This window comes from Mastigoproctus giganteus, chromosome 14, assembly GCF_048544385.1.
Source record: "Mastigoproctus giganteus isolate SK-2022 chromosome 14, ASM4854438v1, whole genome shotgun sequence".
Taxonomy (NCBI): domain Eukaryota; kingdom Metazoa; phylum Arthropoda; class Arachnida; order Uropygi; family Thelyphonidae; genus Mastigoproctus; species Mastigoproctus giganteus.
This window is the reverse complement of record NC_143588.1, coordinates 80,635,209-80,651,187: the sequence shown is the minus strand read 5'-3', so window position 1 is coordinate 80,651,187 and position 15,979 is coordinate 80,635,209. Positions and strand designations below refer to the sequence as shown.

At 36.1% G+C, this 15,979-nt stretch overlaps 1 protein-coding gene across 2 annotated transcripts in view; it reads right to left on the bottom strand.

Moving 5' to 3' along the window:
* Nucleotides 1–2,568: 2,568 nt before the first annotated feature.
* The window catches only part of LOC150075289 (uncharacterized), a 52,271-nt gene continuing 38,860 nt past the window's right edge, over nucleotides 2,569–15,979 (bottom strand). The window contains exons 1-2 of one of the 2 annotated variants that reach the window (XM_090388785.1): nucleotides 7,096–7,207; nucleotides 2,569–3,433 (exon numbers count right to left, since the gene is read on the bottom strand). In XM_090388785.1, the coding sequence (XP_090244911.1) occupies nucleotides 2,577–3,365 (789 nt within the window). In that variant the 5' untranslated portion in view covers nucleotides 3,366–3,433; nucleotides 7,096–7,207 and the 3' untranslated portion in view covers nucleotides 2,569–2,576. Of the gene's footprint in view, nucleotides 3,434–7,095; nucleotides 7,208–15,979 lie in introns of those variants that run through there. The other variant, XM_090388786.1, reaches the window with a different exon arrangement.

Genomic DNA, 15,979 nt, shown 5'->3' with positions numbered 1-15,979 from the left:
AGTTTCAATTTTTATGAATTTTCAAAATTTCAATGAAGAAACTTGCTTCACGGAGTGGAATCCCAGATATGGTCAGGGAACTCGCTCTGAAAGGGTTAAGTAAGCAAATAGTCATTTGTGTTTAAATGGAAATGTTTTTTCCTCAGGCAAAAATATCAAAGAAATGGCAGCAACAGCTAAATACATTAAAGAGAAATGGGAAGGGCAAACAAAATCTAAATAAAGATACTGATAAACATGAAATCTTACCTCAAGCATGATTTCTAATGAACATTTAGGGGCTAATTTTACATAATGGTATTTGGCAATACAGCTGTGCACACACAAACACACAGTGAAAGAAACATTTGATTTTTTTTTTTGTAAGAAAAGGAACAAAAATGATCAAATGATAAATGGGATTTTGATTCAAAGTAAAGCAGTTATATCATGAGTGTTTTGTTGCAAATATCACTTTGGCAAGACAACGAACTCTGGCTATAATCCAGCAATAATTTCACAGTTAACATATACAAATCTGTATAAGCATTACGAATATACTGGCAATGTGGTAATCATGGCTAATTAAGCACTTTCAGTTTAGCCCTTCTGACTGACACCATTTACTAGTTAATATTCTCTAATAAACTATACATTTCGGGGACAGAAAATGGCTATAGGCACAGTACATTAATTTTCAATGGATAAATTTAACATACAAAAAATGGACTTAAAGTGGCAATTTTAAAAAGATGCCCTTGAAGTCAACACAAAACCACTATCTTTAATATTACGAAATGTGACAAGCGAAAAAAATCATTCACAGACTGAAAGGCCAGATTTACATATACTGGAAGAGTACCATTTTTAAATGATTAGATTTTTCTTTCAGTACAAGGATGTAACTAACTCTGACCTGACACAAATGACCTTGCTTTCAAATTATGCCTAGCTGACCCCATTTATAAACTCATTCGACAAAATTGTGTTTGAAGGTGTACGACACCGTATTATAAGATTAAATTAATTTTATTGTAAAGAATCTAACATAAAAACAGAAAGTAAACAGTTACCATCTATAAAAATCTTAAGGGCACCACTTATCAAATATGCAATCTATCTAGCCATCAGTTTATGGCAAGGCTAGATGCATTAACTCCACTTGCATGCACATGTGTGTATATATATTCTCCAAATTTTCATTTTCATGAGTTCCTTGTATATGTTCTATTTAAACAATGAGAAAATAATGTTTTCTTTTTAAAAGAAATTGACAATGCAAGCAGGCATGCTACGTCTAAGATCTAAAACAACCAAAGGCCATGGCAAATCTTGTAAATAAGAAAAACTTTTCAGGGTAGATAAAAGTGTAAATAAATTCAAATAATTCCTAAACATTTTCAACATGGTTTTTCATTCCTTTACAGTTCCAATTCAGTTTAATTGGTTATGCAAATATAATGCAACAGGAAAACAACTGTTCTTTAAAAAACATTCAATACTGACTTTACTTAACTGATGTGATACTTTCAACAAGAAAACAGAAAATACAGCATCATTAAATAAGCTGGAATAGTTCTACAACACTGCAATAATGTTTTGGTGATGAATCCACCATAAAACACCAAAACTACATTTGGAAAACATTCACAAGTAAGAAAAAGTTACAGTACTTGAGTTTTAAGTAGAAAATATGGCTACCATGTTTCAGTATAAATTTTCATTTGAACTAAAGACACTTTAATAGTCTAAGCCTCTTCATCGAGAAATAATTTACACCGGTAGCTTAAACATTTCTAATTTTCATTTCAGTACAGTGACATATATATAAACTCTTACATGTTTTAATTCTAATCCTTTGACAGAACATCCAAGGGAAATTTTTAAATTTTAATGAATACCATAAGTGGACCTGAAATACAGTTATAATGTCAAATAATCTAAAAAAAAAACTTGCATTTAATAACAGTGGGTATTTGTAAAGCTGTAGTTTACAGAAAAACATCTTTTAAGATTACCTTACTTTGGTTCAGATAAGACCTGTTGATATTATGCTTCTATTTCTACTGTTCATTTTTCTTATAACTGTATCTATCAGAAATCTAGATTTCTCTCTATTCTAGTTTATTTTCTATGATAAACAAAACCTTTCTAGTTCACTGTACGAGACTCTTTTAAGTAATACTGTAAAAAGTGAAATTACTTTGGTAAATTTAAAAATGTTGAAATGTTCCATTCTGTGAATGGAGCATAGTACAGCAAACCCATTTCTCTTTGGAAAAGTAATTTTGTTCAAAAATGAAAATTGCTGTTTAAAAAAGTTGCTACTATGATTGTTTATTCAGTTGGAGAGAAGTATGGGGGGCAAAATGTAACTTATATGTGATGAAAATCCAGTGGTATGACCATTGTGTTACATTCAAAGGAAAGAAATTTTGAGTTGTCTTGCAGATAATTTTACCCATAAGTTCATATGGACTTCATTTTATAAGTGAAATTTCAGGGAATGTACTGCCATTCACCAAAGAAACAATTTCTAAGAATTAGAAACCGTTGTAAATAACAAAAAAACTTGTAAAAAAAACAAGAATTATGATTTAACTAACATGTAGATTACTTATTCGTTGGGAAACTGTCTCTATTTCTGCTCGTCCTGCCTCATTACTACAGCCTTCTTTCAATTCAAGCCGACTAATATCAAGATCATCTAAGGAACGTGAGCGAAAAATTGAGCATCCTGCATTGGTAGCACCTTTAAGACTTTTGACTGGACTGTTAGGATTTGACTTGTTTCCACTATCTTGCCGAGAAATACTGGCAAGAGGAGCCATTGATTCATCACTTGTGTTAGAAGGGCCACCGGAAACATCTATGTGACTCCTGAGAGATTCTTCCAGTTTTGGCCTCCATGGATAGTCATATGGTTTGTAAAAATAATGCCGATTCCTACAGCTCCTCATTTTTGATGATCTGTGGAAGAATGATTGTGAGGATGATGGCAGTGTTATATCTGCTAATTTTGAGGCCATAGCAGTAACACATGCGTCATCTTTGCTAGGAGAACTAGTCTCTGGATAATCTGATAAATTTCTGGAACAAGACTTATCAGAGAAAGAGAAATTTGTTACATATTCAGAGTTCATCTGCACAACACACAATCCTGAGGAAGAGGAAGATGATGGGGAAGATGAGAGAATCTTGGAACACTTATAATTGAATTTGCTAAACCTTGTCCTCTCTTGGAGATACTGTTTACGACTCTCAGTAACAGTACTTAACATTCCCAATTCATGAAGTGCTCCATCAAGATTCATATTGTGGTTCATAACCACAGTACTCTCTTTACCTTTTGGTGGAGAACAGCAGTAGCATGAGGTAGTCATCATCAAGTCACAAGACCTCTGTCAGTCTTAAAAAATATGAAACAATTAAGTTGTTCATCTTCCTTGGCAACCTGAAAAGGGGGAGAAAAAACATGCTGTAAACAGTTCATATTGCATAAAGCACCTGCCTTTTACATATACATTTTTTTAAATATAAAATAAATACAAATACTATCAAAAAAAAATTCCAAAGAGAATTCATGAAATCAATTAAGATTAAGTAAGATTGACAGAAAAATAAGATGACAAAATTGTCTTAATTTCAATTCATTATTATGTGAAATAATCACAAAAAAACAACTGCTATCTTTCATTAATAAATCGAAAAAGGACTGCATATTTTATTTTTATTTCACATGACCTCTATGAATATAGTAGGTTGGCCACTTGTCACTTGTTTGGCAAAGTCTAGGTTTGAATCCTAACGGTGAATTTTTAAAGGCCTTTATAGCTGGGGCTATAGTTAGCTGATCTCAGGTGAGCATGTTTGTTGTAATAGTGGGGAAGAAATAGGATTTTCTCCATTAGTTATTGAGTTTTTTAATCTGTACATGTATTAATGGGCTGATTTAGTCTGTAAATCAGCCCATGAACAATTTGTGGTACCATAATAACCAGTACACAATGGCCTGAGTAGTCAATGTACACAAAAAAAAAAAAAAAAACCCCACAGCTACAAGAGTACACCTGTACAACAGAACAAAATTTAAAGAACTGCAACACCATGCAAAAATATTTTGCAATTCATTGACAGGAAAGTGATTTCAAATATGAGTGTAATTATAAAATGAAAAACTTGTTTATTACACTGCATATACTGTATTAGATTAACTCACTATACTTGCAAGTTATTCATAAAAAATAATTTGGAAAATTAAATGCACAGGGCATAATCCTATGCCCTGTGCATTTAATTTTGTGGATATAACTTCTCTCATAATGTGGATATAACTTCGCAACTGTGATGGCTTGTTGTATTCCCTGGGTACCTGCCCGCCCACTGATGATGAAGCCGCACAGCTTCGAAACGATCGTCTGGGTGGTGGTACCGCTGAAAATAAATAACAGTAGTCTTCTCTACTAGAGAAGCGTTATTTATTTTAAGTAATGCAATAGTAGCTATCTCGTTGTGAAGGCAACCACATTATGAGATACAATTAAAACGATGCCCTCTACGCTACATACGTAGTTCAAATAGATGGGTTAACTATGGTGTATTTACACCGATACTATATAATAAAAAATAATATAAACTTTATCTCCCCATAAAGATTTCTGCTTGAAATTTTCAAGAGTATATACTGTATCATGATCTGCATTTTCCATGTTTGTTTGTTATTTGGTTTTTTTTTTTTAGGAGCATTAGCAACTAAGACCATATTGCTCCGGGGATATGCGGTGGTCATTCCCTGACCTTTCCGCATCCTCCGTATTTAGTCCACGTTTGTGCTGTGGCAAGTACATACATGTATAGTTAATCTATCTTTTGAAGTCTCCTCAAACAATGTTCCTTTAATGTAACTCTCTTGAAATATTTCTAGTATATATTACCATCTCTTATTTGTGTTTCTATCAAATTGTAGGCAGTTTAGTAGAAAGCAGCAAGAAAATAGCTTTTAAGATTAGAGATCATACCTGTTGACCTCAGTTGTCCAATTTGTGCTTAAAAAACCATAACTGACATATTTATATTCAATTCAGCTCTAAAATTTGATCTAATTTAACTCTAATCAAATACTACATAAATAGATATATAGAACACTGTTGTATAAAAAAAGTAATAATGAATTTTATTTATTATTATTTTTTTTAATTATTATTTCATTTCTGAAATAATAATTAAAATAATAATGATTATTTTATTAAAGTAGGGGAGAACAATTTTCCTGAACAAATTTCTGAAATAATAATTAAAGTAGGGTAGAACAATTTTCCTTAGTGATGGGTAATGATGTCAAAATGAAAACATTAATACTTAGAGCATTTATGTATGTCATTAGTTCCAGTTAGGAACTAAATGGCACATAAATGCCTGTTTTAGATAGCCTGTTTCAGAACTAACTAACAGAAATCTTTTTAACAAATGGACAATTAACCTTTTAGCAAGAGTTTTATCTCCTTGAAAGTAGTGAAATGCCAGGAAAACTCATTACAAAGAAAAGAATATTAAAACCATTGCATTATCAATCCTGCTGGTTAAAAAACAGATGAAAGAAAAAAGTAGCTCTGTAAATATCTTGTAATTTTTCTGAGGCTCTATAGTTTCAGCTATATTATAACTTTGAATTTCTCTTTTTTAGTGCATCTTTCTTATCAGTAAACTTTTGTAACTTAACTTAAACACAAACTGTCCTTACAAATTATAGCTATGTGGCTGGGCATATAGCACTTGCTTGAGCTGGTGACCAGTGTGATGTCACTTTAGAACAGCTGAGAAAGCAAAGAGATATTGAAAATGACCAATGTGAAAAATGCATCCTTAATTAAATCTATAGTTAATTTCTCCTGCAAACTGTGGCTTATTGAGTTGCACAAAAAATAGATTTAATTTCACACAATCAGGGATTTTTTTTTTGCTGCCATTATAACTAGCCATACAGCCTTGTCATGTGTATGACTAAAGTAGGGGAGAACACAACAAGTGACTCAAGGTCACTTGTTGTGTCACTCACTTGGCTTCTACTCTACACTAATGTTGTGGAACAGAAGGCCAAGTGACCTTGACCTGTACACGTGAGAAATCGAATTTCTCCACAATAATTTCTCCACTGAAAGCCTCAATATAATAATTATTCCTTAAGAATAATAGCAAATGTCAGAACATTCTGACATTTGTTGTGACTATGTTAATTGTAAATTGATAGGTGGTAGATGATTTTCATCAACCGGTGAAATACCACCACTTTGCTTATTGGAGGCTTGAAGTGGTGAAACCCATGTTTAGTCTCTAGAGCAAAGTTTCCGGCATCCCCTTCCCCCCATACTTCTCCTTCAACCCATGCATGGTACTAAGTACTATAGGTTTTGATACCTTTCATGTTTGGGGTTTTCATAAAAAAAAAAAAAAAAAAAAAATTTGTTCACATTTAACAAAAAAAAAAAAAAATTTGTTCACATTTAACAAAAAAAAAAACAAACTGAACTGTTAGTTACATTTTAACCATTTAGTCATTAAGTCAATATAAATTTATTTACAGATGCAAATACATTCAGTTGTTAGTATTAATATTCATTGAATTTTGCTTCTCCAAAACTGTTCCAACACTAGTCATGCCTTTCTAAAATCCAGCATCTCTCAGTCCCCGAAGGAGACAGATTTTAAAGACTACTGTATTTACCACATAATATCCTTTTCAAATCACATTCTTTGGCTCTCAATGAGTACACAAGCAAATTAATATCACTGCAATGTCCAATTTTTTTAAAGCTATAATGGCAGATTCTGTTCTACTTTTATGTTGCCAAATGAACAATATTCAACTTGATATATATTTGTACTCTGGTTAGGGCAAGATATAATTGACTTGAAGGGGTTTATATATTCAAATAGTATCCATTGTTTGTCACTTGAAAGTCAATGTTACAATAAAATGTATAAATTGTAAGGAAGTACCTGGAGCTCTGTCAAGAGTTCTTATTTGTTTTCAAACCATTTGTAACATAAAAATGACAGTCCTAAGCTGCTCCAAGTTACAGTATGCAGTCTGTGTCAGTGGTAATAAAATCTGCTTACCTGTGGTTATAGAGGAGCAGTTACAGCCTAAAGTCATCAATCATACCATTTCTGGTTTCTTGCAGTGGCTTTCAGAGAAGCCACAATTTTTACTTTAATGGAAGCAGATCATGAGCTAAATTGCCAGAAACCTTTGAAAGAAAGCTGCTCACTTATTCATATTATACAGTTTTCATCTTAGAAGAAGCTTTCTTGAGAACTAATAGTGTAAAAAAAAATAATAATAAATAAACATTCTGAGAAAATTGTTTACTTATTTGTTATTCTAAAGTATTATTCTTCAAAGTATGTTATTCAAAAATAAAATTACCATAACAGAAGCATGGCATGATGTTAGAATTTTTAGTTTTTATAGTATGGATAACATGTAAGGGTTCTAGTAATATACACCAAGCAATCATTTTATTAGGTACACCTATCCTTTTCATGAAATAGAGTACCCCTTAAGTATAATGGCATCATTTTAGTACCATACAATAAAAAGCAGGCAGAGAGGTAGGGAAGCAGTATGTATATATTTTAGTGCAAGAATGGGCAAGACTTAAGTGAAGCCAGCACCAGATCGCTGGTATGAGTATCTTATAGTGTACAACCCTGCTGGGGTTTTATTATACAACTGTGTCTCAGGTGTATCGAGAATTATCCAATAATCAAATAACATCAGTAAACGGCAATCCTACGGTCGGAAACAGCTTGTTAATGCAAAAAGCTGATGGAGGCTGAGAACAGTAGTGCAGAGTAGCAGAAAGGCTAGTCAGTCAAATAACTCACTAAAAGTAGCAACCAAAACACATGACTCATCGTATGGTTTTTGAGGGGAATGGAGAATTCTACTGTGCTATAAAAACTGTCTTTCAACTTTTGTAATACAGTTACAAGACATGAAGTTTCTGAAAGGTTAGCTACTGAAATAGACTGCTGCTAATTAAAAATTATTCTAGTTGTATTAACAAGCCGTTTAGTTTCACGTAGGTGTTCATAAATTAAAATTACATAACTCAAACGCCATACATGGATGCTCAACTATAGGGATAGGAATAGTGATCCCAGAAAAGCCAAGTTATAACTGGCTATCTTTCTTCCTCTTCATTTCTGATATTTTTCTACTGTCTTTATCAGAAGTTAAATAAAAATAAAAGACAATATTATACCATATGAAAAATTTTTAATGATGTTTACTGAAGTGTTAACATATCAATCTACACTTAATACAGGATGGCTGTTAAGTTAATCTGACATTACTGTTATCCATATGCAAGTACGTTACATTTCTCGACGTTAAATTACAACTGCCATTTCTTAGTACATCTGCCTAATTTTTCTAGATCTTGTTACACTAGCATACCTTGTACTGTGTAAGAGTATCATGCCAACCTTTGTATCACGCCTAGTGCACAGCTACACGCCTGTTATACCTTTGTTAATAAATATATAAAACAACAATGGACCCAGCAATGAACCCTGGTGGTCTCCACTAAAAACATTAGTCCATAAAAAGCAGTATCCATTTGACAGCCACCCTCTGCTCCCACTCAACCAATCCTTTACCTGCAGCAGAATATTAGTTTTTTTTTGTTAATTGTTGGCGCATCAGCTTCTGTGGCCATAATGCACCTCCCAAGGTTTTTGGCACTATCACTGATCCAAGCCAGAGGCGGGATTCGAACCCGCGACCTTTGGGTTGCCAGGCAGGCACTTTACCAGAATATTAGTACAGGTAACCCTTGTATAACATGGTAGTTAGGTTCCTATAAAATCTCGTGCAGTGCAAAACTGTGTTATACAGGACTAAGAATCAGTACAAAAGGGGTGGGGGGGGGGACTACGTTCCAAATGCTAACAAAAATACACCATTTTTTTTTTTTTTTATAACTATCAGAAACTTAATTTTTATTGAAAACAGTAATATCCAAATCCGTCAATACAAATATTGAGTGCTTTTTTTTTTTTTTTTTTTTATGAGAACCCCACACACGACAGGTATTAGAACCTACAGTACTTAGTACCGAGCTTGGGTTGGAGGTTGAGAAGACAAAAGAAGATATTTGTTGATATTGGACTTGAACTTCTGTAGATTGTAATTTTCAGGAAATACGTATGAAGGAAGGTTGTTCCAGAAAACGGTAGTTGAATGAATAAATGAGGAAGATGAAAAGTTGGTTCTGTGGGTTTGAAGTTGGGCAGTAAATGGATGTTGGCTGGTGGCGGCACGTGTTCGGACTGTTTTGAAAGAGAGAGCGGGAATTATAGAAGCCAATTCAGAAGAACAGTGCCCATGGAAGTATCAGTAGAAGAGGCATGCAGCAGAAACAGTGAGTCTATGAGAAAGCGAGTGGAGAGACTCAGTTAGAGATGAATCATTAATTAACCTAACTGCCCTCTTCTGAATGGAATCAAGAAGCCTGAGAGAGGTTTTGGGGGCACCACCCCAGATGTGGGAACAATATTCCATGGCAGGGCGGATTTGCGATTTATACAGAGTGAGCAGCTGCTTGGAAGAAAAGTAACGCCGAGAGCGAAAGAGAAAACCAAGTTTTTTAGATGCAGAGGAAGCAATATTTGTAATGTGCTTGTGCCAAGAGAGATTAGAAGTCAGGGTAATCCCCAAAAGAGATATCATTTTGCCTAGAAATCGGAGTGTCACTAAAGATAAGCATAGGAGCAGAAGAATCCTTTTTGCGAGATATAAGACAAGACTGAGTTTTAGAAGGGTTGAAATCAACTAAGTTGTCTTTGCCCCACTGGAGAATTACCTGAAGATCAGCATTTAAGGAATTGGCAGCAGATTTTTGAGAACTTGAAGCTGATTGAGCTGGACAAGGTTTCTCAAAATGGAAAGTGGAATGCAATGTGCTATCATCGGCAAAACTATGGATAGGATTTCCAGTCAATGGAAGAAGGTCATTGATATTCAAGAGGAAAAGAGTGGGGGAAAGAACTGAACCTTGGGGGACACCGGCATTAGTGGAGAAGTTAGAAGACAGAGAGCCATCTACCATCACCCTCAGTGAGCGATCAGAGAGAAAACTGGATAACCAATTACTAAAAACAGTTGGCAAACCATAAGATGGAAGCTTGTTTAAAAGACCTTTATGCCAAACACGATCAAAAGCCTTTGAGATGTCAAGAGTAACTATTTGTGTTTCACCGAACCTTTCCATTGAATTAGTCCATAAATGGGTAACATAAGCCAGAATATCACCAGTGGATCGACACTGACGGAATCCATACTGGCGATCGTTGATCAGACGGAAGGTTTCTAGGTAGTTTAAGAGTTGGCGGTTAATTGATTTCTCCATTACTTTAGAAAGAGTAGAAGTAATTGCAATGGGACAATAATTGGATGGGAGGGATTTGTCACCCTTTTTAGGAACTGGCTGGATATGAGCAAATTTCCAAGCAGAAGGAAAAACACCTTTGGAATAAGAAAGTGAAAAAAGGCGGCAAAGAATATGAGTAAGTTCAGGAGCACAGGTTTTGAGAACAAGTGGAGAAATACCATCAGGACCTGGAGCTTTCTTAGCATCAAGATTCATCAAAATCCTTCTGATATCCTTTTGACGGAAGACCACAGGAGGCATTGAATGGAGCGTGTTAGGAATGGTGGGAGGTGTTTTACCAAGATCATTAATACATGAGCTCGAAGAAAAATGGGATGCTAGCAGGTCAGCTTTATCCTTGGCTGAAGTGACAACAGAACCATCTGGTTTGGGCAGAGGTGGGAGCAGAGATGGGCAAAAGTTGCGGCCAATAGCTTTGGCAAGAGACCAGAATGCTCGGCTACCATTAGGGCAAGAAGCAAGTTTTCTACTCTTAGCCTGTTCAAACTCTAGTTTGGACTGATTAATAACTGCTTTACAATTGTTGCGAGCTTTGGTGTAGGCAGAAAATGAAATTGAAGAATTAGAAACAAGCCAATTACGATATGCAACATTCTTCTCTTGGACAGCCTTAGCACATTTATTGGAAAACCAAGGTTTAGATAAAGGACAAGATTTTAAAGTGGAGTGTGGGATAAAGGATTCCATTCCTGCAAGAATAATTTCATTGACACGATCTGAGCAAATGCTGACATCAGAAGTTTTGAAACAGTAATCAGACCAAGGAAAAGAAGAAAAGAAGTCTCGCAGGTCATCCCATTTTCCATTCTTGTAATGCCAAACAATACGAGGTTGGGAATAGCCATGAGATAAAGGTTCCATTGGAGAAGAGACAATCACCAAGTTGTGATCTGAAGTGCCTAAAGGACCTCTCACTTCAACCTTGTACTTAGAAGGGTTGTTTGTGAGAAAAAGATCAAGCGTATTGGCTGTATGATTAGGATTGTCCGGTATTCTTGTAGATAAATGAACAATCTGTGCTAGGTCATTAGTAATTGCAAAAGCCTCAGCATCTCGACAAGCCGGGTCGGTGTGACTAGAAAACGGAAGCCAGCTGGAGTTGTGAATGTTAAAATCACCAAGGAAAATTACCTCACTGTTAGGAAAGCTGGACTGGAGAAAGTCAAGTTGCAAAGAGAGGAAGTCAAAGAGCTCCAAGTGATTAGTGGAGTTGGGAGAACGGTAGAGACAACAGATGAATTTTACACAATGAGGTAGAGAGATTTTAAGCCAGAGAAGATCAAAGAGAGGAGATTCCAAATTGCCAAGTCTCTGACAGGGAATATCAGAACGGACATATGCACAAGTACCACCTTTGAGGCGAAAGGAATCATACAGCAAATAATTTGGACATCTGAGATGAGCAGTAGTTGAATCAACTGATAACTGAGATTCAGTCAGAAAAAGTACATGGGGTTTGGAAGACTGCAAGTGGAAATGGACATCGTTGAGATTGGAATTGAGACCACGTATATTTGTGAAATGAATTAGGAAGTCCTTGGGAGGTTTAGATCTTTTCGCAGATAAGCTTGCTCTATTATTTTGATAATTCATGGTGTATTCAATAGTAAGAAAAAGTGGGTGGGACATGCTGTATGAAGTAATGAAATTTTTGGATATGGCGTACATGTGGTAAGAATATACTCAGATCCTTGACATAACGTGGCCTCGACAATGCTCCCCGCATACACACTACTCGGACTCCCTCCAGTCACTATCTGGCAGAGTAGCGGTAGCAAGATTATACACTAGCTGATCCGGAAGCCTCCTAGAGAGTTACCAATAGGTTTGGTCCGGTGTACTATCTAGCGGCCAGCCTGCGAACACCGTTTTAGAGCTGTACCCTCGAGATGTAAGGAATATTGGATCTCGCCACGACATTCATCATAACCTCAAAAATCATCAATCATACTGCATGATGGAAGAGATAGGGAAGGGTTGGCCGGAACTTAGCTCTAGAGACTAAACATGGGTTCCACCACTTCAAGCCTCCAATAAGCAAAGTGGTGGTATTTCACCGGTTGATGAGAGTCATCTACCACCTAGTACTGCCTGGTAACATAGAGGGGCGGCGTTCCTCCATGTGGTGTGGGCACCACACCTCGACCCCTGCTTACATTGGTTCACACCTGGGTGGTCACCCACCATGTACTTGTGCATGAAGGTTATACCCAGGATTACTAACAGTCCCACCATCGTGAAGGTGCAAGCAGAGGATTTGGCTGTCATAGACCGTCCGGACTTCGCCGAAATTGGGTCCACTTGACTTGAGTGTCACCCGAATATCAGTTCCATCAGCGTTTTAGACTCCCAGGTAGCAAGAACAGCTTGTCTGGCATATCTGAGAGAATGTCTGTGACAACCTCAAGGGACGAGCTGCCATAATTGTGGAAAGATCCTACAGCAACAGTAGTTCGAATTTTCTGTTCATTTTTCTTTATGGTCTGGTTTGTTACTTCATTTAAATTTAAACTTTTTGCAACGTATGATACCTTCCCCCTTTTTAAGACGTTCCAAAATTTGTATCTTTGATTCTAGAGAAATAATCTCTTTTGGGCAGTGCTTTTTTACTTTCCTTAGCCATAAATTAGGGCTGGAATTTAATTTACAACAAAGAAATTATTCCAATACAGTTCTTAAGAACAAAGTTTAGTAATACATACCCAGAAAAATTTATAAAAGGTCAAATAAAAACCAAAATAACCTTACAAAAACCTTAAGTCACAAACTGCATGCTTCAAAGTCACTAATTTTTATGGTCTCAAACAAGCCCAAGTTCAATAGCACGGAACCTAACATGGATTTCCCAATAATTTTTTGCATAACGACTAGTGAGTCAACAGTGGGGATTCACAAAAAGAATTGAAATGCTGAAAATTACATCCAACATAATAGCAGGGTTTCCTTGCACAAAAGCTCAAAAATACCATGTTATGCTAGGTTTGTCACAATTCTCTGTGTTAGAGCAAAACCATGTTATATAAGTATATACCATCACTGTATTATACGGAGGTTGCCTGTATCAGTAATGGCAAATGATGCAAAAAAGCAAGCTTATACAGCATCAGTAAAAAAAAAAACAACCATCATTCAATTTGAAGCCCTTCACATGTGTAGCCTGAGCATGAAGAATGCCATCAGCAGAGACTGCTTAATCCACTCAAAACTTTACACACATCAATCAGATCCCCTTGCAGGTGCAAAGAGTTTCTGCAATTTTCACAACTCGAGTGCCCTCCTGGCAAACACACCCCTTTGTTTCCTTCAACCACTCTCATTGCAATTTTTTATCTGTTCCAGCAGCCCTAGATCCTTCCCAAAGTGCACCCCTCAGACCTGTATGTAGTGCTCAAGATGTGGCCTGATCATTGCCTTAACCAATGAGATAAACACCTTCTTATCCCTGCTAGCAAATTTCCTGTATATCATTGATAAAACCCCATGAGCTGTCCCGGCAGCCTGTCTGCACTGCTCACAGAACTTCATATCTGACTGCACAATTACCCCAGGTCTCTTACTCTGGGATTACTGCTACCCAATATGTAGTACTTTTCATTTGTCAATGTTAAGCTTCTATTGCCATTTCTCATCCCACCTGCCTAACTTTTATAGATCCTGCTGCAGTAGGATATCGTCATTACTGTCATTAACCACCCTGACAACCTTTGTATCATCCACTAATAGACATTAAGCCTGATACAGGATCCTGAACTGGATATCATTCTTCTCTTTCTTGGTGATTCCCTTCTATTTCTGATTCTCTCTCTCTCTCTCTCTCTCTCCCCCTCAGGGTAACTCAAAGATTTTTTGTCTGGTACAGCATAAGCCTCAGGCTTCCTTGTACTGTCAAGGAAGCCTGAGGCTTATTGTCAAGTATAATAATAATAAATAATAATAATATACAGTCATCAATCGCCAGCACTGAAACCTGGGAGACTCCACTAATAACTTTAGTCCACAATGAGCAGTGTCCATGGATAACCACTCTGCCATCACTTTACCCATAGCAATAATTTGTCCTCAATGCCACACTGCTCCAATTTGTACAACAGTATCAAAAGTTTTCCCGAAATCCAAGTTGTTTGTTATTTGGTTTTTAGGAGCATTAGCAACTAAGGCCATATTGCTCCGGGATATGCAGTGGTCATTCCTTGACCTTTCCGCATCCTCCATATTTGGTGGTCACGGGCTCGAACCCCGGTCTAATCAAGAAGCGTGTCCTACACACTGCTGCTCCTCCCCACCTGGCTACGGAGGCACCAAATCCAAGTATATGACATCAAAATTATTTTTCCATCCAGTTCCTTTGTCAGCATCATAGTACCCAATAAAAATGTTCAGACAAGATTTCCCCTTAAAGAGTCCATGCTGTGACTGAAGTATAATTTCACTCCTGTCTAGATGTCCTGCATTACTTTAACCAGTGATTCCATTATTTTTACTGGAACAGAAATTAAGCTAACAGGTCTGCAATTACTTGTGTCACCCTTTGATCCCCTTTTGTGAATTGGGGATACATTTACACATCTCCAGTCCATGGGGACTTCCCCTGAATTCAATGATGCTCTCATAATTATGGCTAAAAATGTGTCTAACTCCTTTACTGCCTCCCTTAATATAATTAGATAAATCCCATCTGCCCCAAAGTGCCTTTCTTATGTTTAACTTCAACAATTTCTCTTCCACTTTCTTCTAAGTTAGTATAAAATCATTTAGTTTCCTGTTAGAGTCCGATAAACTACTCGCACCCACTTCCCTAAAGAATTCCTTGTCTATGAACGTAGATACAATATACTTATTCAGTCTGTCAGCGACCTGAGTAGGATCATGAGCAGTTGAACCAATGTCATATTACAATTTTTATTACAAAATCATTTATTATAATTATTATTATTACAAAATCATTTAGTTTCTTGTTAGAGTCTGATAAACTATTGGCATCCACTTCCCTAAAGAATTCCTTGTCTATGGATGAAGATGCAATATACTTATTCAGTCTGTCAGCAACTTGTGTAGTTGTGACCCGCTAATTTTCGTAAAGTCGGACAAATGCTAACTTATTGCAATTTTCTGTTGTAGAAGATCTGTGCTCTCATTTTGAATTAAGAATAAATGGTGTGAATTTAAACCCAATAGGATAGTATAGACTATTAAGAAGTATTTTTGGAATATATTAAATTTTAGAAATTTTATATTTTAGAAATTCTCTTACCTGAGATTTATTCAGGAGTGGCTGCATCCGGTTAAGATGTAATTAGAATAGTATTGAAATGAAATAAATGCAGTAAGAAGACGAAGGAATAAAAGCAAGCTTTGATCCTAAATCCATGCATGGGGAAATAATTAGAAGTATAAAGGGAGATGAATTCTGAAGCTTGATGGGGGCTTTTCGTTTATCTAGTTTTCCTCTAAATCAAAATATTTCATGTTTCATAGCTGCTGAAATGTGTTGGACAAATGCATCAATGAATAACCCCGGGGGCTCACATCTGGTGAGTATGGGC